Source organism: Petromyzon marinus, chromosome 8 (assembly GCF_048934315.1).
Source record: "Petromyzon marinus isolate PM22_M1 ecotype Great Lakes invasive population chromosome 8, UKy_Petmar_22M1.pri1.0, whole genome shotgun sequence".
Lineage (NCBI taxonomy): Eukaryota > Metazoa > Chordata > Hyperoartia > Petromyzontiformes > Petromyzontidae > Petromyzon > Petromyzon marinus.
The window spans coordinates 19,148,042-19,171,628 of NC_133674.1; the positions used below are offsets into that span (position 1 = coordinate 19,148,042).

Below are 23,587 nucleotides of genomic sequence, written 5' to 3' on the forward strand. Positions count from 1 at the left end.
TATGGCTCTAAATGTCACATGACAAGGGTCTGCAACATGTCACTGTGGAACTTTAACACTGTGCCCGTATGTGTGGTTATTGCTGTTTGCGCACACATTTGAATCATTGCCATAATAAATTCGAGGTTAACGGGGGCAATGCACACAAATTCTAATTTGCACACTCCTTTAAAAGCCATTCATTGAAGGTGCTCTGGCATGACAGCTGCAAGCACTGGAGTCAACACAGAAACATCTACAATCGACCTCTAAAAGCTAAGGGAGAACAGGGTCCTATAATTTTCATTAACCACACACAGGCGTTCACAGAAACATGACACCTTGCCTTGTAGTGACGTTATTTGTGACGTGACGTTTCACTTTGGCATTCGCGAAGGCACGAGCATTCGGCTTATCGGCAGCAACACATACCCATGAACACACGCATGTATGAGCGTATGCGTGCTCGAGAACATGGACATGCAGTGCTCGTACAAGCCAGCCAGGCATTACGGTCTACGTGTCAACTTTCGATTTTAAATGCAATGCAAGTTTCTCTCAGACACAGATGTGTTTATATACACATTAATTCATGTATCATTATGAACAGGTGAACAGTTATATACTGTGTATATATACCAGAAAATGTCCATGAAATGTCATGGGTCAAGTCCCCCAGGAAAGACTGCCCTGAATCACTGTCACCCACTAAAGAAGACAGGCAGTCTTTCTGGGGACCTGACAGAACTGCAAAACCTTGCAAACATGCAGAGACACATGAGCATACCAGATACAGACACACACAGATAAAAGATTGAGACACATAGACAAAGACCCCCCCAGTAACCTTACAGGCTGTTGGGACAAATGAGATAGCAAGCACCTATTAAGACCAGGGGGGGGGTGTTTGGGCCACCATACCTGGCTGCCTTTGTCTCCCAGGTACTGATGTTTATACACCACACTAGGCACAAGGCTGAGTAGCTCTAAGGGGGACCAGTAACAATTTATGTAATTTACATCAATGCTGGCCATGGATGGAAATAAAACTCAGGTGGCTGGGTTTATTACGGAGCACACCAACCACTGCGTCACCGCTCCACAAATACAGATCACGCACAGATGCAGACAAGCACAGATCCTACGCCTATAGTCTTATAGACCCTGGGGGCAAGCACTACCTGCACACACGTAAACAATCACACGGAGCCAGCACACGCACGGACTAAATAGGTGTGAATCTGTATAGTCATACCTCGGGCAGACAGCTTCTTGGTGTTGATAATCTTGGCTGCAAACTCCTGCCCAGTGCTCACCTTCACACACCTGCGGACCACCGAGAAGGCTCCCCTGTGGGCAGCAAAGACAGGCCAGCTCCCATCATCATCATCACCAAAACCACTATTAATGTCATCATGACTGGTTGTTATAGGAACCAAAAGTGCATAGGTGCAGACAGAAGTGAGGCAAACAGAACTCAATGCAGCCAGTCATTTACTTAACAAGGACGTATCATTGAGTCTCAGAACTCCTTTTCAGGTCCTCCTGCATGATGATGTTGGGCCAATTCCACTCGGGGATGTTGGGCATATGAAATACTAAAGTTACATATATTGTGCTGTTACAATATTGACCAGCAGCGCGTTACATTATTAATTCTGAGTTTAAGAATTAAGATCCTGGTTGAAAAGCATGTGTGAAGAAACTGGAGAGAAAAACCAACACGCATACAAGGGAATAACACTCACATGTCATTCAGATAGATTAAAAATTCTGATGTACTGCCATCTCTTAGACAGCCCAAGCCTAAAACACATGGCATTTACCAAGCGAGTCTCCTATCCACGTACTAACCAGGATCTATCATTATGAACTTCTGAGATCGGGTTCATTCAGAGTTATTTGGTTAAAAACAGGTTTGGGAGACGGAGGCATGTAGACAAATGCAGACGGACTGACGCTAGGATGAAATTAACATGAAGACGAAGCAGACAGGTCATGATGACAAATCTCGAAGATTTAAAAAAAACAAGGAGACAGGCGGACAGGATGACGACAGGTGGACACAGGTCTAGCTGGATGACGGACAACTCTAACATGGCAGAACTGATGGGCACATTGGCAAGCAGGCTGACAAAACATCACACGCAGGAAGACTGGCACAAACAGGACGCTCAGGAAGGTAGCGCAAGGCACTGAGGAAGGGAAAGGCAGCCAGCAACGGGATATGAGAGGGAATACAGAATGACAGGAGGCGATCGTGTGGAGAGAAAAATTAAGCTGGTGGATGAGAAGCAGGCTGAGGATAGTGAACATGAGTTAAAGATAGTGCAAACGCGAGATGAGAGGTGATGGAGAGGAAGATGTAAATTGAAAAGAGGAAACAAAAGCTGGATATGAGGAGACTAAGGGTAGGGGAAGGCATGAAAAGACTGAAGATTTCGTATGGAGGAAAGGAGGCGATGGGGAGGAAAAGTGAGGGCGAAAGACGTGAATTGAATCGGCATAACGAGAACTGGAGATGAGGACGAGACCGATGAGAGTAGCGAGGAGAAAACACATGACATCGAGTGTAAAGATGAGAGCATAAATAAAGACGAGAGGGTGAGCCGGACAGGACGTGGAGATGTAAACGAAAAGAGGGGTAACCACAGCTGGAGATCAGAACAGACCAAAAGTCACGAATGTTAAGACGAGCCTCACACGTCCGGAGGGAGGGAGATATGAAGTAGATGACAGTAAGGAAATGGAGCGGTGCATGGAGAGATGAGGCGGTTAACGCACTGGAAAGGAGATGGCGATGCTGAGCAGATGGCGTCATGGTTAGAGGAGAATATGTGGAAGAGGCGACGAAGCCGTGGCAAGAGAGGGAAGAGCTGGAGATGTAAACGAGAAACCAAATAGAGACGAAGGTATGAAGGATGAGTGTCGCAGGCGGAGGTGAAGAGGTGGCGGCGATGACAATGACGACCGTGCGGGTGGTGGTCATGGTGGTGGAATGACGACGGTGTCGCGTTTGTAATATTATCATTGTCATCACCGTATATTATATTCGTTATTTCATTTTATTTATATCGCAGAAATGGCGGCGAGGCAAGCGAAAAACCCCGGCACGCCCAGCGGCTAAAGCTATCCCCCAACGATGACATTAGCAGCGTGTTTGTATATTAAAGCAAAGACACAAAGACGTAAATTGCCCCACACACACACAAAAGATCACCCCCCCGAAGAGCTCAAGAAGGGTGTCATGACAACTGCTGTCAGCGAGCGCCTATTAAGGCCAACACACACGCGCGCGTAGTCATGCGTCAGCACCGGACGTAGCTTTGACGACAAGTTACCGCAGCGTAACAACGGTAATACAGTACTAAAAAAAATCATGTACAATGTATACGTGTAATGGATATCACCGACACATTAGATTCGCGGATGACTACCGCAGCAGCGACCATTGCAAACCCATTGGAGCACCACGACCACCGCCGCTGTACGGCAGCCGCGCAAAAAATTGTCATCAATTGCACCGGCAATCGAAGAGAAGCGCCGCCGCCCGCCGCCCGCGCTGTCGTTTGCTAACGATAAGCTCGCAACACACAACGAGGCGACGCGGTCGTGGTTTTTACTCACTTGCCCAGCTCCTCGTACAGCTGATACTCGTCCGTGAAACGGGTGCATATCGTCGTCGCCATGTTTGCTGTGTGCGCGAGGCTCTGTCGCGCTTTCCTCTCTCGCTCCTTTAGATCTCCCTTCCGCTCCCTTAGCTCTCCCCTTCTCTTTCCTGTCTCCCTCCTCTCCCTTCCGCTCGCTGGCTATCTCTTAACTCTTCCCCTTTTGCTCTCTCGTTTGCTGTCGCTCACCCACGCCCTCTCTCTCTCTACCGATATCTGGTATCGCTCTGACGCTCTCCTTTAACTCTCCCCCTCCTCTCTCTCAGCGCTCTCTCCTTTAACTCTCCCCCTCCTCTCTCAGCGCTCTCTCCTCTCTCTCCGCTCTCTCTCAGCGCTCCCCGCTCTCCCTCCTCTCTCCGCTCTCCCTCCACCCTCTCCTTTATATTTCTCACTCCTGCTCCGCGCGCTCTCCTCTCTGATATCACCGCCTTGCTCCCTCACACGACGCTCTAAAAATGTAAATCTCTATCCCCCTCCCTCCCAGGCACGTCTCGCCAAATAACGTATCAGGTTTTTTATGTTATAAATATTTGTTTTTATTGGTTTAAAAAAAAACGTCCAAAAATTTTTAGTCTACGACGTGGTTAGCGCTGCCGCCTCAGAATTACAAATGCATGTATTATTAATAGTAAGCGTAATTAATATGAATCATCACTATCAATTGGGAAAGCAATTATAAATTAAGTAGTCATTACGATTACAACGAGAAATACGATTTTTTTAAAGGCTAAGGACAATAGTGATGATGATAAAAATAATAATAATAAACTACAGCGGCCGGTCGCTTGACAAGGAGCCGCGACCCCTCGCCGATTGCGTGCGGGGGGGGGTGAAGAGGGGGAGCGCGTGCCGGGGCGGGGTCGATGCTCCTGACGTCACACGGAAGGGCGTGGTCACCGGGTGTGACGTCACTCGGTGACCGAGGCGCGCTCTGGGCGGGGGCCGGTTGCGCGCGCGGAGTCACTCGGTGGGGGGGGGGCTGAAGGGCGTGACGTCGGTCGGAAGTAGGACGTGACCAACCGTATGAGGGGGCGGGGTTATTTTGTGACGTCATACCAAAAGGCGTGGCCAAGCTCAAGAGCGGGCCCGCCTCTTGGAGGTCGGGGGTCCACGTTCTGAGTGACGTGACACGAGGTGCGTGGAGGTGGTTTCGGTCATCCAGGCAGCTTTATTGAGCACATACCCATGCATACATTAGGTACATGGCAGTGAGATTCTTTGTTCCCGTGTCGCTCTCACTCTCTCAGCTTGTGCAAATTAACAACAACAATGTAAACAGCATCAACCATTTTTTATATAAACAATTAATTCAAAGCTTAATAAAATCAATCTTGATTTGAAGCTTTTGTGACTGCAGGAATCCATACTCTCTGGTTCTTTCGGTAAAGTCACGTAGATAGAAAACATAATAAAAGAAAACACGACGAGAAAACACGGCCGCTTGTGTTGCGACCGAAACGTCGTGTTTTCTTTTGAGGCCAAAGAAGATGAATCCTTGCAGTCACCAAAGCTTTAAATTGTTCTTGTTTGGTTAATGTCTAGTGCAGTCGATGGGGAGAGGGGGTGTGAATGGGGGTGGGGGGCAAAATCAGGATTGGTGGGACTTGGGCAAATATTGCGCGGGGCTCTGCTCAGCAGCTGAGCATCCGGATGGCCTGGGGATGGAAGCTGCCCCTAAAGCGGTTGGTGGTAGCCGCAATGCTGATGCAAGAGTAACATTCGTCACGAGCATTACAAAAGCTAAACAAACAAAAAGTACAGCAAATAGAGCGGTGGCGCAGTGATTAACGCACTGCTCTGAACCCGATGTACTGGTTTCGATTGCCAGCCACGGATAACATCCCCCCAAACAACTCCGCGAATTTAAATTAAACCAAAAAGGTAAACTATGTACTCGGAACGTAACGATCTGCCCTCTTTATAAGTCAGGATCGCGATTTCAATCGTGTTGTTTTACCATAGGGGTTGGTGAAAGCTGGATGGGTATCGTGAACTAATCACGTACGCATACGAATGGAAAAACGTCGATTGTAAAAACGCGTGAAGTTAAAATACGCATTAATCCACGAATCGATATATTTATCGCCTTATTGGAGAATTAAACGGGCGTGGTTGGCAGCTGAAGCATGTGGTTTACTTGGGCGAAATCCCTCACGGCCATGTGCTCGTTCCCAACAGGAATGTCAAGCTGTCCACTGCACACATCCACACGTATGTTGAACTTCTTTCGCACCGTACCTAGCCAACCGTGCGAAATGTAGGTGTAGCAACCACACATACAAGGCTCGGGCATTTAAAATATGTTCTGCTTGAATAGTTTCATGTATGTTGAACTTCTTTCGCACAGTACGTAACAATCAGCGGCGTTGTGGAGAATACCAGTCGCAGAACAAGAAGATTAAATCTGACTGCTGATGAGGCACTGAATAACGAACCCCGTCCAGAGTTTGCTGTGTTTAACCAATGCTGAACTGCAGAAATGATGCACTCACAGAAGGATCACGTGGTTGACGGCATGTGTAAATTACATATTAATTGAACTTGGCCTGTTGTCTGTTTATATTCTTTCAAATGTTCGATGGCACTCTTTAAATGCGCCCAAGCTGAAACATTTGCTCAGTAAAGCACTGGTCCAGGAAAGCCCCTTGTGTGATAACTGCGATTTTTTTTTCCGGAACCAAATATTTATTCCGGGCACACGGTTTGTATTTTTACCCGAGCAGCGGACCGCGGAGACTTCCGGAAGGCCTAGGAGTCATGGGTGAGGCCTGACAGAACGACGGCGTTGATTTAAAAGCGAAAGGAAAACAAAAGTTAACAACAATAAACAACAACAAAACAATCGAGCAGTGTGACGGACAAGAATAACACGACGGGAGCGGAGAATGGCGCGCGATTCCAGGTATAAGAACAGTTTCGACGTTAATGCGCGCCTGGCTTTAATACGTTGAGTAGCAGCGTTGTACCCGGTGGCTTTAAATCTTGTATTTTAAATCTTTACTTAAAGCTTTCGTGACTGCAGGAATTCATATTATTTGGGTCTTTTTTGTAAAGTCACGTAGATAGGTTCAAAGAAAATACAAATAGCAACACAAGCGGTCGACCGCTTGTGTTGCGATCGAAACGTAGCTTTGTTATTTTCTTTGAACCGATATCTTGTATTTTAATCACGCATCGTGCTGTTAAAACGTTCGATATTGTATCATTTAACCAACATGCATTTCTCTTTCCTTATTCATTCCGCTCAACCGTATTGCTTGCAGTTTCCGCCCTGAAATGTTATGGAAAGCGTTGTACGCTATAAATGTGTGTATTTGTCAGGAAAATTATGGGAAACGATATGAAATCATTCATGATTTAAAGCCAACCGTTACTATTGTCAAGTGTTGTTTTTTGAGTATTTAAGTTTTCTTTACGTGGTTATAATTGACCTTTTATGCCATTATTTGTTTCATCCCGGTTCTCTCTTGACGGAAGAGACCGGTATACAGGTCTAAATCCGCTAATACCTGCTTACAAAGTACATCCATTTGTATACCCCGTGTATTGTCTAACATCTTTCGCACCCTACTGAATGCAATGCTTTTTGTTGTTCTTGCATCGCCCAGACACCACCGCAAACGTTCTCGGTCTTCGTCGCGCGGGAGATCGCCAGCCGAGAAGCGCTCCAAGGCCGCCGAGAGCCGTGACAAGAAACGCGAGCGGGAACGTGACCGCCGGCGCACGGAGACCCAGCGCACGAGGTTGCGCGCTGTTCTCGACTCGCTGCCTTTGCACGTCAAAGTGTCCACGATTTTTTGTTGTTGTAATTTATTGATAGTATATATATATAAAGACCCGGCATAAAACCGCATATATTTAAATGTTCATTCATCCAGATCAAGAAGATGTCGTTATGGGCTTTGATCTTTCAGTTTCAGTTTATTTTCAGTTTTTTTTATTTTGGTATAGCCCTGTGAGCCATTCGGCTCTTGAATCGGGTGCAACCACAACAAACAAAAAAACAAAAACACGAACAAGAAAACATCTTAAAGTGACTATGTGACTTTGCAAACAGAAAATCCATGAAAAAAAACCAGCAAAATATTCCTGAAAAAAGCACCGTACACCAACGCTGTGTGCAAAAAATCCCAGTGGAATGCAAGTCAAACAACAACCACAAGAAAACTTAGATTAAGGCCATCAGTCTAACTCCATACTACAACAAAACAAACATGTCCAAACCAAAAAACGTTTTCGAAATCACCAAAAAATAAAGCCATAATTGCAACGTAATTGTGATAATAGGGACTGTGACCGAATTTTTACAATAAACTACATAAATAACATGTAACACCAAATCCTAGAGCCATAGCTGGCTGCATGAGTTACTCCACAACAACAGAAGCATCAGTCGGAGTATCAAATTTTTCAATGCACCTTTAAGATCAGCACACGTTGCTCGCTGTTGGGAGGGACGGACAGATGGCCATGTCTAAAGGGCTGTTAGTTTGTAAAAAAAAATACCATGCATTGCCAATATTTGAAGATTCATTAACATAACTTTTTTATTTCATTGGTTATTGCTTCTATATTTATGTTTTATTTACCTTTTTGAGATAATTTAGCACACTAGTTTTGGTTTTAGGATCACAGCAATAATGTACGTTAATGCCATGGCAGTGGTGGTTAAACATTTTCCTTGCTGGGCTGAATAGGACTTTCAAATTCCTTTGGCAGGCCACACATTCATATGCACCTTATTCTTTTCCAGTAGTAACGAATATATATTTTTTAAGAATCACCTTTGCATAGTGCATTTATTCCATAGAAAATTGGATAAATTAATCAACGTGAATAAAAAATCGACACTCAATGAATTTCCCTTTTCAGCCAATGTGATTACATCACACACACCATGTGCGCACCCCCCCACACGATTTTACTACCCGTGATGTCATCTTGCATTGCCACAAATGACACGTCACGCGACGCCATCTTGCTGTGCTGCTTAAAAGTGAACGTGTCTAATTGAAATATTTCTGAGGACAAACGAGATAGAAAGAACCAGACAATTCTTAAATATGCATGATTTGTCTTCCTTGTGTCGCTGCGCAGGCGTTCAAGCAGGGAGCGACGGCGCTCACACAGCCGAGAGCGCCGCTCCCGTCGCTCCCGCTCGAGGGAGCGCAAACGCTCCCGCACACGCAGCCGCAGCAAGGAACGCAAGCGGTGAGCCATGTGGGACCGGGTACAGCTTATTAAAGTTGTTAAAGTTTTATTTTGCTTGAAAATGTTTTACTTTTCGCATCGCCACACCTGAGAATAGCATCGCGAACCGATTCATCGACCCGGACGTCTGTATACTTGGAGTTTGCATGTTCTCCTCGTGGTCGCGTGGATTTTTCTACGGGTTCTCCGGTTTTTCCCTCCACATTTAGAAACATTTAGAGTAGTTGGCTGCGATATATTTCCACATTATAAGCCACTTGGTTGAGCTATCATTTGTGGTCAGGTAACTTCTGGAAAATAGCTACATAGCTCAGTGATCCTTACCGAGGAAAAAATGTGTTTTAGTCGCTTAATTTGTCAGTATTTCCTTAGGACGTCACAGAAATATACTCTTTGGTTCTTTCGGTAAAGTCACGTAGGTATAAAATAAAATCACCTACGTGACTTTATTTTTTTTACTTTATAAAGTCACCTACGTGACTTTACCGAAATAACCAAAGAGTATGGATTCCTGCAGTCACGAAAGCTTCAAATCAAGATTGGCACAGAAATAGTTACATCATGGGGGCTGTCTCAACCGTGATTAGTGAGAAAATTTAAACTGTATGTAGTATAAAATTAATAATTTTTAATGGAAGGACTGTTGATTTCTTTTTCACGTGAAGTTCCAAGTCCAAAGAAAAGAAGGAGAAACCTGAACCAGAAGAAAAGGAGAAGCCTAAAGAAGAAGAGAAGGATGCTGCCGTGAGTAATTTGTGAACACTTTTGCACATTCTATGAGTTCTTTTTATTACCAAATATACAGAGCATCCTATTAGCAAATCGCCTGGAGTGTGCTCGATCTTGTAATATCTCGCAAGCGACGCAGGTTTCAGCGGAAAGAGTCTTTGGATGGGTGACCACCATGCATGAAACAGGTGTTATAGGCTGTTGTGGGATTACGTCAGGAGATGGCAGTGCAGAAAATCCATTGTTGTACACTACTATGCTTCAGAGTCAACGTTCCCTGCTTTTTGCCAATCTGCACCAACCGGTGCGGTACCTTGTGGTTAAATAATCCTTCCAAACTGTGCACAGCATGGGGAGGCCGTCATTCTGCAGTAAATTGACAAAAGGGCACGACAAGTTCATCGAGAGTGATTATTTGTCGCGACAGAGCTTTGAGCAGGGCAAGCTGGAAGTGGAGATGAGGAAGAGGAAGGAACGCATTGAAAAATGGCGTGAAGAGCAGAAGAAGAAGGCGCACATCAACATTGGCGACATCAAGACGCAGGTGGAGCTCATGTCCAAACAGCGGAAGAAGTGGAGCCTGGAGGATGATGGTAAACTAATTTTGATCTTCTTACAATATAATTTGATTGTTCTAATTCTAACCAATAATTTGTTATAATAATGCCCTCTTTTCAAGGAAACCATAATTGCATGTGTCAAGTCTCCAGGATTACCCTTGAGACGCGTTTTTTTAATTTACAATGTTGTGTGTTTCTCGGCAATGCAATGGATTCTTACGTTTTCAGTGTTTAACCGGAAAATAATTCACTCAGCCCTGTTTACTGCAGTGCAGCGGCAGCTGCCAATAGTCCATGTCTTCTCTAAGGCTCAATTCAGCCTAACTTTCTTAGTTTTTTTCCAAGGGTTTTTGCCGAGGAGTCTCATTGATTTTACATGTAAGTAAATGTGTCACAAGACTTTTTTTGGAAGGTCCCGCATTGGGATGTTTGGGCGTTTCCAATAATCGGTGTTTGGTATGGGGAAAGAAACCAGAAACTACCATGGGAAAACTGAAAAGACATATTTGAGTGCTAACACCCTAAGTTCTGCATGGATTCATTCAGGAATCAATTTCTATGCCACCAACTCCTGGCCACCTCGCAGTAAAATCCACATGCTCTGGTTTCTGTGGTCTGGCACAGACGAGGACGATGATGAGGGCGAGGGTGAGGATGAGGATGAGGATTCTGCCGACAAGGAGGAGGGTGACGATGAAGAGCCAAAATTGAAGGTGGAGGAGAAGGAGGAGATGGTGCAAGAGGTGGTGGTGCCGGTGCCGGAGCCGGCCAAGCCCGAGCAGCACATGGCCATTGTTCAGGGTGTCGTCGACGATGATGACGACGATGGCGTGGACCCCCTGGACGCTTTCATGGAGGGCATCAAGGAGGAGGTGAAGAAGTTCAACATGGGCGACGCAAAGACGGGCGAGAAGGTAGGTCCTGCTGCTGATGGTGTTGCTGGCTGGTAGAGGAGCTGGCAGTGGGGGTTGGTGATGGAGTTGGTGGATTTTGCTGCTGCTGGTGTTGATAGTAATGGTTGGTGATGGAGCTGGTGTTGCTGGTGATGGAGTTACTTGTGCAGCTGGTGGTGATGGGAACTGTTGGCTGTGCATGTGATGGACTTGGTAATGCAGCAGATGTTGGCATTTTTGGAGTAGGTAGCAGCACTAGCCTGTAGTAGTAGTAAGCTCCTTCAATATTTGACTGAAATCTTGGTTACATTGATTCAATTCTAAACCATCAATGGCAAGTGGTATTTAAGCCTACCTTTGGCATCCCCTTCCTCAATTAATAATAAGTGAGTAACTGGTGCATTGTGTAAATATCACTTGGGAGACAATAAGACAAGTGTGCTTCTGGCCATATTCGTCTTAATAAATGATTGCTAACAACACTTGTTTCAACATTTTATAAGGCTAACAGGGTCGTCGTTGTCTTTGCTCACGGTGGTGGTGGTGCTGATTGTGGCAGTGCTTGTGATTGTAGGCATGAGGAACAACCATGCAGTCTATCCCAAACAGCCTTGCAAGCACCAAGGTCACACTTTTCCATGCTGTCGTTGTTTTATTAATAACCAAGTCAGTACACGTGCATGCTGTCCCACAGGGCATCTGACTACAGCATTGCCGTGGTGTTTTAAATCAAGCTGTGAGCCCAGAATTGTGGCCATCTCGGGCGGTATAAGGCACTCAAGAGTGTTTAAAATCCCTCATTGGAGAGGCACTGGGGAAATCCCTATGGTATCCTATTTCTGAATTGTTCCCTGCCATGACAAACTGCTGTGTTGTCAGTAAGGGTATTTCCAGTGATGTAGTATGCCTTTCCTCTTGTACAAACAACAGTAGCAGGATTGGCAAAAAAAACTTTATATGGTTTTGTTCAGTTGACAGTTTATTTGAAATTTGACTCACATTTACAAGGCCACATATAAATAGTTTTCTTGTTAGTTTCACTTACAGCTCCCTTGCCAATGTAATATTCACTAATATGTTCACTGTAAGGGCACGTGGCACTGAATGACTTGTCCACGCTACACTGTGACATTTGATGACAACGTAAGTCCTATCTGATGAGCAACAGGGGGGGCAAAAAAGCAAAATTTACTGTTATTTTGTACTTGTATGCTCCCATAACAATTTTCCCACCTTCGCAAACCCTCACTGACCAGCACGGTGAAGTATGGTCAAGTTACCACCACTACTTGTCGTGACATATTTGTTCATTTTTTTCATTTTTCAATCCTCCAGCTATTTGGACATTTAGCTTTGGGGTTAAATAACGCTCATTATTGGTGCCAACAGAAGGCGGGCTCCTCGGTTACGAAGGTGGTCACGGTGGTCACCAAAAAGCAGTCGGAGGTAGAGAAGCCCAAAGGGGAGCTGATGGAGAATGACCAGGATGCCATGGAGGTGAGTTCGTTGGCCTGGAACACGTTCATCCTTTTCTTGTTGCACATCTACTGCCCAGGACCTAAAGTCACTTTCCCGAAAAGCGCTCGCTTCTGCAGAAGATATTTGATCGGGTTATTTAACTTGTCACTGTCGTTAGTAGTGATATAAGCAGTAATTATTGGCTATTGATGAAAGCAATTATTGCAAATGATGTAATTATTTCTAGCTCATGTACGCTATAAGCATTATATATACACACACACACAGATGTGCTATGGATCAGTGTTAATGACTATAGTGGTGAGATATTTGGGGATTATTGTGTTTATACTTTGTTACACATAACCTGCTGTATAGGCGCACGTGTCCGTCCCATGGGCGTCTGCTCAGTGCGATGAGACGTGTGCGTGCTGTTTCGGATGCGCAGTACTCATCCGAAGAGGAGGACTCGGACCTGGCCACGGCGCTTACCGGATACAACCAGAACAAGCAGCGCAAGATGGTGGAGGTGGTGGACCACTCCAAGATTGCCTACGAGCCCTTCCGCCGAAACTTCTACGTCGAGGTTCCCGAGCTGGCCAAGATGACAGCAGAAGGTGCCCCGACCCAATGTCTCGACTTGCACTTTTAAATGTAGATTGAATGCTCGTTTCTTTCGAGCTGCTTTTTGCATTTGGTTCGTTGTCCGAAGTTCAACGTACATACACGAGTAGGCGTGCAATTATTCACCGCTCCCACGATTCCATGAATTGTCACAATCTGGGATGACGATTTGAATTACGAATGTATAGTTTTCGACCCGTTTGTATTCCCGTGTACATTTTCTGTCTCGTATTTTCTGCACAAGTCTATGTCATTTGTTCTATTAACCAATAGGTGACATCTGAATATAATTTGCAAGTATTTACATGAAATATGAATGATAACGTATTATTTGATTTTGTGCCTTGCACAAGTAAACATTTATCCCAACAGGGGTGTTGTTAACGATGTATGTCATCGTTTTTCCTGTTTTGTGGTTTGACAGTTTCTCAAATTTTATTTTCAGCTGAGATTGTAAAGCATCTTGGGCTTACTTTTCATTCTATCAATATTATTCTTTGTATAAGAAGCAGGCGACGTTATGGCACTCGCATGCCTTCACGCTTTCCAAAAGAACGATGACTGCTCCACCAACGCACACCCTTTCGTGAGAAAGGGAATTGTGCCATCACTGCAAATTTCCACAGTCCTTTCACGATGCTAAGTAGCAAGCCAACCTTGCATCCTTTTTTATTTGCGCCGTTATCTCTCTAACCTGACCCCAACCCGCCCCGTCGGTCTCTCACATCGCGCAATCTCGCGTTCATCCCCCAAGAGGTGAGCGCTTACAGGCTGGAGATGGAAGGCGTCATGGTGAAGGGCAAGGGTTGCCCCAAACCAATAAAGACCTGGGTGCAGTGTGGCATCTCCATGAAGATTCTCAACACCCTCAAGAAGTGAGTGAACACAATTCACGAAAGCCCCCTTTTGTTTGACTGGTGACTCCATTCAAGGTTGCATCTGACCAGCTGACAAGTAAATGTCGAGCAACCTTGGCACAGCAGTGTCTCTCTTTTCGTAATGAAATATACAGCTACGTTTTCTGGGTGCTGCGAAGGAACTCGCAGTGAGGCTGGTGACAGATTTGTGCTGCGATGCAGAAAATGGCACAGGATAGGAAAAAAAATTCACAGATCAATGCCAGATCAATGCCTTATTTATGTGGGCGTTGGTGCCCTAATGAGCACCAAGGTGATGTGGATAACGTGAGCATTGATGCGAAATTTTAAATCTTTTCGTGCAGTTTAAGGTTAGTGTTGAGATGTAGAAATATTATATTTACGTTCGAGCGAGGAAAAAGAGTCAACTCTAGGGTTCTGGTTAAGGCTAAGGTTAGAGTGATAGTCATGGCAAGAACTCTGGTCTAGGCATGTACCAAATTCATCTATTAAAATGGATTCTTATGCTCATGTTCCTTTCATTGAATTGTGCTTATAAAATAGATTATTTATGGAATGACGAATTATTTTCAAATAATATGCTAATGTTTCATTTTGCCAAATGATGTGTAAAAAAACTATACAAATAAGAGCAATTGAGTTATTATCAATGCAATTATATTCCCAAAGCTATACAAATTAGACCATAAAAACAAGACAAATAATCTAGTTTTTCGAATATTTTTTTATTTTCCATGCATCATTATATCCGCACCAATAGACTCAATCACACCGCACCCACATGTTTCAAACCATCCATTCTATTCCGCGCCGTATCAACAAGGAAGAAACTCAATTTCAAACATGGCACAGAATCATGAAAATACATCAAATTCCTTTTGGACTAAAGCATTAGATGTCTGGTTGGGCCTATCCTGCAATTGTGCATTATTGCTGTCAGGATCCTAAATTAGTTATCGATATTTATAATTTTTCTGATTAAATTATTGATTCCAAAACACATGAAATCGGTAATTGAGTCGAGTCTAATTTTTGTAAAGGTCCAACCGATTGGCACACATGCACGAACGTTCAAATGGCCGGCTCGTTTCAATGTTATTGGTCAACGGCAGACATCGTGAAGCCCCCAGCAGCAGGGTTCGTCAGTCACCACGTGGAATGTTTGAACAGACATGAAGACACACACACACAAAAGGGGTTATACTTATTTTATCATACATTTCGATTTGTGCGGCAAACCTGCAATAAAACATTTTGCATGCGATTATCGTTGACACCGAGACACTGAAATGAACAACCGCAGTTACTTTGCTTTCCTTTGAAACTCTTTCTCTCGTGGAAATGCACAGGCAAAACTACGAGAAGCCCACACCCATCCAGGCACAAGCCATTCCGGCCATCATGTCTGGCCGCGACCTCATAGGCATTGCCAAGACGGGCAGCGGAAAGACCATCGGCTTCCTGCTGCCCATGTTCCGGCACGTCATGGACCAGCGGCCTCTGGAGGAAGGGGAGGGGCCCATCGGTACAGCCATCCCGGCGTGTCCGCTCACACGTCTCACGTCGTCGCGCCGGCATCGTTTGGTCGTTGGTGGTTCTAATGGACGGGGAGGGAACGCCAGATGACGAGAGAAAAATTTAAACCATTCCCGACTTTTTATGTACTCTAGGCTGTTTATGAAGCTGTGTTTTTGCAGTGCAGTGTGCCAGAGAATTAAGTGTGTTGTTTATTTGTTTGTGCATTCGATATGAGTTTCGCTATGCGTTTGCATAAGTGATTGAATGATTGCAGTTGGTGAAGAGTGTTTGTGTTACTGCGCATTCTCCACTGTTTATTCGTATTCTCAAAAGTAGTGCCATGGAATGTTTCATTGCACATTTATTTAGCTTGTTGTAAATATTTTCATAATATTGGGATACATGTTTTAATGATCAGTTATGTTATTGCAACAAATATTGGGAGTGTTATGAAGTTTTACACACACACGTTTTTTTAATTGTTTCAAAATGTACTATAAATGTGCACAAAACCAAATGCAAAGTGAACGGTGATATGTATCCCTATATTCTCATCCTTTAACTGAATTGCAACTGTTTAGGCGTGTAGTGTAATTAGACATGCAGCACGAAAAGCATAATAGTGTGATTACTGCAGGCTTGTGTAAACTGTTGGATCAAAATGATAATCACGTCTGGTTAACATGAGCTTTTCAACTGGAGAGTATTTTCTTGATCTAATTCTTTCCTTGACAGAATGTGCACAGGCCAATATCAACCTATTCGTGTGAAACTTCCTTGTTATTTCCATTTGTGAAGATTGTTTAATTAACATGCAATGGTACGGTGGTCCATGCACCACCCTACGAGCCAAGCCGCCGCTGAGATAAATTCTAGGCCGACACTCGCCTGCATGATGTCCTAAACATTCATGGGCCGCCCCCTCACCTGCATTGATCACATGGTCAATTATGGTCAAACAACCCTGCTATGACCGGCACGTTGTAAGGAGTCCTTCATCCAGCGCTGGATTGCCTAAGGGCTGTAAATATACAAATATATGTATAAGAAAAGATATTGATCAGAAGTTCATTATTTATAGTCACGTGAGAGTCTGTTCAAGCACACTCTCTTTTTGTAAAATAAATTAATCATACTTGTATGTAAGGTGAAAGGGGTACGTTTCTTGACCTGATAGATGGAAGCAATTTGCATATGACCCATGACCCATGCAATTAAATAAAAATGAAATAACTTTGGCAGCGCAGACCAAATCGTTGGTAGCGTGCACGCTTCCATACGTATATCCAAAAATATAGATGCCCATTCCAAAGTACGTACGTAATTGCATTTCAGAGCTGCCCATCTGTCATTTTATTGATTTAGAACCCCATTACCACCTGTCAAGACATGTTGTTGCACTTTGCTGAAACGGAGACCTGGGAGAAAAGATTGACATCAGCGCTTGTGTTGCCGCCGCAGGCGTGATCATGACGCCAACGCGCGAGCTGGCTCTGCAGATCGCCAAGGAGTGCAGGAAGTTCACCAAGCAGTTGGCGCTGCGTGTGGTGTGCGTGTACGGTGGCACTGGCATCAGTGAACAGGTGCCGCCACCCCCCACGGCCCTGCCCCCCCACTCCCTGCTTGCCCTCCTCACTGCAACTTGCTTTGCGCATGGTCTTGCTCACTCATTCACCGACTCACTCATTCGCTGACTTGGCAAATCTTTCGCTGTCTCACCTGCTCGCTTCCCTACCAACTCTCTGCCATTCATTCACCGACTCAATCACATATTCTAATCTGCCAAATCACCATTACGCTCCAACTCGTTTCCTCTCTTTAATGTACGTGTACTATCACAGTCGCTCACTTGCCCAACTCACGCACTTGCTAACCATGTACCAATAGTCTTGCAAACTATTCTTTGGGTCTTTCGGTAAAGTCACATAGATAGAAAAAAATAACAATAAAATGATGAAAATAAAATAATTATTTTTATTAACTTTATTTGTATTTTATTTTTATAATTTTATTGTTATTTTTTCTATCTACGTGACTTTACCGAAAGACCCAAAGAATATGAATTCCTGCAGTCATGAAAGCCTTAATTTAAGCCTTGCAAACTGTTGAACTAATTTACTCACTTATTCACACACTCTGACTCATTCTTACTGTGACTCAACTCACCCACTCTTTCATTCGCTTGCAAACTGAATTGCCGACTCACAACTCGCCAACTATCTCACTTGACCAAAATATAATCGTTATCACCTGCCCCATAATCATTAGCATGCACTCGGTTTCAAACACTCCGTGTAACCCAAGTGATGTAGATTAATATTGAGCAAGTCCAGTAAAGGTTCAAGGTGGTCTGACAACATGTCTATGGCATTTAATATTTTAAGTACAATGTACGTGTACTTTTAATTTCCTGTTTTAACTTTAAGGGTTTAGGTCAAGATATTTTCCAAAAATATAGACCAAAATCTGTTATTTCGTTGTGCTATTGGCATCATGTTATGAGATTAAGTGTCTAGTTATAACTCTCACAGAATAGGGTATCACCTCGTGTGTGAGAGGAGGGCCTGTGGAAACACATTTTACCCACTTCTTGTGGATATTCTATTAATTGACCTCTTTTTTTTTTAATCCACACAATAGCAGCAACACTTTCCTGCTTGCCATGCTTCACAGACACGTTTCTCACTCGACGGTCAAAGCGGTAATTTTCTCAGATCTGGAATGTAGCCAAATTAAGTGACAAACCAAATGTAATGTGACCGTTTTGTGTAATAAATTGCTAACCAGGCTCAGGTTACCACGGACTGCACTTATGAGAAGACCAGTTTATTCATGGCTATCTGAAACCTGGATTCTACCCAGCAGTGTTAGCTCGGAGTCTTGACCCCCTGAGACCGTCCTCCCGCCCCTGGCCACTACAAATCTACAGTTTCTCCTTCAGTGAAAGATTTAATTTAATGCAACGTGCTCATCGGTAACCAAGCGAAGACCATCACCTCTCACTACACTCTAAGAAACTGGTTTTTATAGCTGGTGGCCGAAACCTGGATTCCATGCTCTGGGATTTCGGCAGCTTTGGCTCGACGCTCTGACCTTCCCCCTAAGATGCTCGGCCGTTTCAGTTCTGCGTTTTCTCATGCGCTTGTGTTTTGTTACAGATCGCTGAATTGAAGAGGGGTGCAGAAATCATCGTGTGCACGCCCGGCCGAATGATCGACATGCTGGCTGCAAACAGCGGTAAGCCCTCGCGCTCGTGTTACCGGGGCAGGCCGCGAGATTTACGACCGACCCGCGTGCTTGTACGGAAGCGATATCCGTGGCGTGTACCGACCGCGCAGCGCATAGTTGACTTCACTGGGGCCTCTCGCAGAATCTGCTAATTCGATAACGCTCTGTAAAAAGAGTCGGCCCATTGCCGCCACTGCCGCCGTCGTCAATGCTTGCGCGAGCGCGTAAACCGCGCGAATCGGACCCAGATGTGTGTGCGGAGTCCCGCACAAACGGCCGAGTGTGCAAATAATAACGCGTGCAGAACAGTGCCTTTATTTTTGTGGCCAAAACAACGTCGATCCATGGCGGTGAGGCAGTTTAAATATGGCCCCGTAAATCTGCATCTGATGATAGTGTCTCCTCGAGAACACTGTTGAGGGAGGCAAAGGGAAGCTGGCACCTCCAATAATCCTTCCCTCGTCTTGGCCCAAGGGCCCTAGTTTGGAGTGTGGTGTGGCGAGGTGGAGATTGGGCACTGGGATCCGATAGGGTAGAGGGAACTTGAGCTTCTCCTGGTGCCTCTGCTGTCTGGAATGCTCTTCCCTATTGTATCAATATGGCTGATTTAATACTCCCGTTAAACACCTTATCTTTCTTTTCTCCTCTGCTTACGATTACCTACAAGTACAGTTGTGCACTGTCTCATTTTTACACTCATAATGACTCCTCTCTCTTCAATTAGTACAAATCTTAACTCTATTTGAATTGCTGAAAAGTGTCTTGAGACGTTACATTTAGTTGCTCTGTGGATTAAAATTGTATTGCAGAATATAAGCTGACCTTTCACCTCTGCAACCCCATTATAATCACCTACAGGGCTGCACACTGCATTTATGCGTTGACATTTTCCAGCGCACATACACTCAACTTCCACGAGCTTCCAATATGCACTGTGCCATCGATGTGGTGCTTGCCCCCTCCCCCCGTTGCATCACACGTCATGACTTAGGTCGATGAAAATGTACGGCAGTGACGTTGCTATGCTGCATTCTGCTCTCACGTCTGTGCTCTCCGCCTTCGCCAACGCACACTTACCAGTGTGGTGAAGTATGGTCAAATAACCCTTACGATCCACAGGGCATGAGGATGTTCCAACCCAGCATTTAATTGACAAAGGGCTGTTAATGTACATGCACATATACAGCTGGATTGGCCAACACTGAGTCAAACTAAAGCACCACAGCATGATGAGGATTCTGCTGCAGACATTTAAACAACGACCTGCTGCACAATGGGTATTTTGACATTCCAATTTGCTGTTCAACCCTGGACCACAATCGATGCATATGTCTTAGGTTTATTTTTTGGGTTGCCTACAGATGATTACTCATCATTGGGCATGTAACGATTCAGTAAATTCTCATGATTCGGGGGCCTGCTTGTACTGCCATCAGCATACAGAGAATGTGCATATAATTTGCATGAAACGCAATCAATGTATTCAAGCGTACAAGCTGACCCATGTGCTGTCGGCATAATAATCAATTTTATCATCACAATAAATTTGTTCATGCGCTTAAATTGGCTATAGCTCTGAGAATTAAAACATTTGGTTTTGACTCGTGCAGCGACGAACATTGCCCTGTGTGCCGGGCTGTATGAAAAGTGGTGCCACCTACTGTGTGGAGCAGAGGTCACTTAAAGGTATTTCAGAGGGAGATCTGTCATATCTACTTCCGTGGGCCGTTTCGGTAACAGGAAGGGTTGTACTGGTGTGTGAAAGATCCGATGGATAATTCATATAATGATAAGAATAAAACTTGGGAAGTAGACGAAAAAACTATTTAAAATAATCTACGTACTTTAATCGACGAGTCGCTACATGCCCTACCTAACTACAAAAAGCACCGCCGCTCCGATATGACGTGCGTCGGTTTTTAGTGTGCGGTCGCGGAATCACCCTCCCGCACATGCGGCGTAATGTGTGTTGTGTGTCCCTCAGGTCCGAGCCACAGCGCGTTGTTGTTGTCTCGGCTGTGGCCGCGTCTCTCGCCTCTCCCCACTTCCTCGTGGTGGCCGCTTCTCTCTCGCCCATGGGATGCCCGAGCATAGCTCGGTCGAACGGGCAGGCGGGCAGGCGGGCAGGCGGGCAGGCGGGCGGGCGGGCGCTTGTGATTTTGCGCCGGTCCGTGATGGCTCGAGCCGTGAAAAAAATAATGTTTGCGTGATATTGAAATGCTGAGAACATGCTGTGAAGTGCTGCTAGTGGGGTGCGAGTTGTGTTAAACTCTGGTGTGTGTAATTATGGCTCTGTGATGGTGGTACACAGTGCGGTGGCATGCGTGTCGAATATTGAAGCATCAGCTGTTCAGAAATATGTTCGTACACTGCACGTACAAGAATAAGAATTCGGCAAAGGCTGAAAATACTTTTGCACCATCGTCGTCAACGCTACCTTTTAACATGTAAACTAAAATAATATGACCTTAACATTTTAAAAGTTGATTATATAAGAATATTTTGGAAATTATTATAATTGATAGTAATCGACATGAGAATTTTGGCATTAAAGTTTCACTGTTTATTAGGTGACCCACATGCTGCAAAATTAATGCCTTTAAAGGTCAGTAAAAAATTATTGTCATTCAAAAGTAAAAGGTTGCTTAACTTTTAGCCTGAAAGCATAATTGAGAATAAAATCTGTTCGGTGACCGGGACGAGGTCAAGTTACCACCTCCGTCATAACACCGTGAAGTGCAGTCATTATTGTGATCCTTATGCCATTAATCACGTCAGCTCCTTTACTATCAGAATGACAATGACACACAAATAACCCTGTCCACATGGCTTAACATAGTGTAATTGTTGCATTGGTAAAGGTGTGAAAATGTGACGTTTGCAAAGTCGTTTGTGAGAATTTAATTCCTTCATTCTAGTCAGTGTTCCAAGATTTCAATTATTTCCTTTTATCAGCATTCATGGGTTTCTTTTGTTGCATGTCCAGTATGAATTTTAATGCACATCAGCATTACACATTAAGCGTGGCCATTGATGTTGGCCTCCATGAACCTGTTGATATTACTCGTCTGATTAAAATATATTTAATTGGCGAATTTGCAAACTACGTTTGAAGGCGGCTGCTCTGCCCCAGAGATTGCTTCACAACTGAAACATTTCAGTTTTTTTTCCTCATTAACATTTCCACATCTCCCCCATCCACTTCCCCTTTCCAGTCCCACCACAAACTCTTCTGCAGCCCACGGGGCAAAATTCTGCAAAGTTTCCAAACGCATACAAACCACACATCCTTCATCGCTTGGCACTTGGAAGGATGTCAATCGGCGCACAGGCTGCATGCGTGCGAGTTGACGGCGAGTAATCCCTGAAACGCTTGGTCATGTGGTGCCACCCCTTTCCATGCAGGGCGGGTGACTAACTTCAGGAGGGCCACATACATGGTTCTTGACGAGGCCGACCGCATGTTCGACATGGGCTTCGAGCCACAGGTAATAATGCGCTCCAGACTCTCTTCCATTTGCTGGTATTTCCTCTTTATCTGGAAACTTTACCGAAAAAAAACAAAAAGTATGAATCCTTGCAGTCACGAAAGCTTCAAATCTAGAATTAACTTGCAATTCGTTGATTGAAATGGATCGTTAGGCTCGTGGTAGGTACGGGATACTTTTGTGATGTCAAACATGAGAGATAGGAAAATCATCAGTTCCTGAATCGAATTGTGAACTCGGATCGCGACAATTCATGGAATTGCTCTGGAGTGAATTTATCACGTGCTTAGTATTCATGCTGGAGATCTTTACGCAATTCACCTCCTGCCCACCGTCTCCCCAAAAATAAAACCAAGTCTCTTAATTATCATGTCAGTAATAAAGTCCCCACATCCCATGTTATTGCCAGCAGACTTGCACCTTGTGTGCATTGCCAGCTTCATTTTATCCCTTCCCTCATAGCCATGCAAGTTTTACAGATGAACAAGTCGTTAAAAGATTGATGGCATTAAAGCACACAGACACCTGATAGGACACGTGCTTTTGATTTTGACTGAGGTCGTCCGTATGCGTCGCCACCACCAGCACCGCCGCTCGTATTTATTTCACTTTTTTATTTGTTGGGGTCAGGTTTCTCGCCTCTGGATGAGCCAGGTCTTGTCTACCGCCTCTCGCCCTGGCCGATGGGTACACACGATGCTGAACCATGTGCCCATGACTCGGTGCTCTTATACTGTACTAGCGTTAAACACGTAAATTTGGGCCGCACCGCCCCATTGAAATTACCCCGGCATAGCTGAGAATCTCGGGGGTTCGGTACTGATCGTCGCGGTGTTTACAGCGTCCCCGTCTAAGCTAAAAGTGGCCGTGTTGTGATGCTGGTTTCATTGTTAGGAATATAGTGGTGCGTGACAGGCCTCGTTTAGGTCAGAGTTCAGCTAATGGACCATTAAGGTGCTGTATTGTAAGAGGCACATTATTTTTGGATGAGATTGTGAAAGATGTCATCTGCAGCGTAGGTGTTTGTGGTTCTGCTGTAGAGTTGTAGAGCTGTCCAAAGTGTTTACGGGTTGTACTGCATTGAGCTAAATGTCGGAAAGTCGTGCTGAACTGAATGTCTATATGACTAAAAGTATATGAATACATTCAGTTCCTGAAGAAGCTCCCAGCTCTTGGAGTACAATGTCAGACATCATGCCAAATGCCATGCGGTACAACCTGAAAACGGAGAGACGTCTTACATGTCATGTAAGTTTTAAGGCTGTCCACAATTCATTGAATGCTCATGATTATCAGTCCTGTTTAATTTACATGAATATGACATTTTCCCCCATTATAATTTTTTATATTTTA

The 23,587-nt window shown here is 44.6% G+C and overlaps 2 protein-coding genes across 52 annotated transcripts in view; one reads left to right on the forward strand and one right to left on the reverse strand.

Moving 5' to 3' along the window:
- Positions 1-4,483, reverse strand: part of LOC116940339 (calcium/calmodulin-dependent protein kinase type II delta chain) — a 71,185-nt gene extending 66,702 nt beyond the window's left edge. For 22 of the 50 annotated variants that reach the window (XM_032950061.2, XM_032950057.2, XM_076065733.1 and 19 more), the window contains exons 1-2: positions 3,607-4,481; positions 1,235-1,329 (exon numbers count right to left, since the gene is read on the reverse strand). In XM_032950061.2, coding sequence (XP_032805952.1) covers positions 1,235-1,329; positions 3,607-3,668 — 157 coding nt within the window. In that variant the 5' untranslated portion in view covers positions 3,669-4,481. Of the gene's footprint in view, positions 1-1,234; positions 1,330-3,606 lie in introns of all 50 variants that reach the window. The other 28 variants (XM_032950048.2, XM_076065732.1, XM_032950044.2 and 25 more) reach the window with 4 other exon arrangements.
- A 1,887-nt stretch (positions 4,484-6,370) lies between these two features.
- The window catches only part of DDX46 (DEAD-box helicase 46), a 34,074-nt gene continuing 16,857 nt past the window's right edge, over positions 6,371-23,587 (forward strand). The window contains exons 1-13 of one of the 2 annotated variants that reach the window (XM_032950034.1): positions 6,371-6,549; positions 7,256-7,390; positions 8,745-8,858; positions 9,524-9,602; positions 10,015-10,180; positions 10,772-11,061; positions 12,376-12,537; positions 12,947-13,115; positions 13,877-13,997; positions 15,350-15,525; positions 16,980-17,101; positions 18,677-18,755; positions 22,152-22,234. In XM_032950034.1, the coding sequence (XP_032805925.1) occupies positions 6,533-6,549; positions 7,256-7,390; positions 8,745-8,858; positions 9,524-9,602; positions 10,015-10,180; positions 10,772-11,061; positions 12,376-12,537; positions 12,947-13,115; positions 13,877-13,997; positions 15,350-15,525; positions 16,980-17,101; positions 18,677-18,755; positions 22,152-22,234 (1,713 nt within the window). In that variant the 5' untranslated portion in view covers positions 6,371-6,532. The remainder of the gene's footprint in view (positions 6,550-7,255; positions 7,391-8,744; positions 8,859-9,523; positions 9,603-10,014; positions 10,181-10,771; positions 11,062-12,375; positions 12,538-12,946; positions 13,116-13,876; positions 13,998-15,349; positions 15,526-16,979; positions 17,102-18,676; positions 18,756-22,151; positions 22,235-23,587) is intronic. The other variant, XM_032950035.2, reaches the window with a different exon arrangement.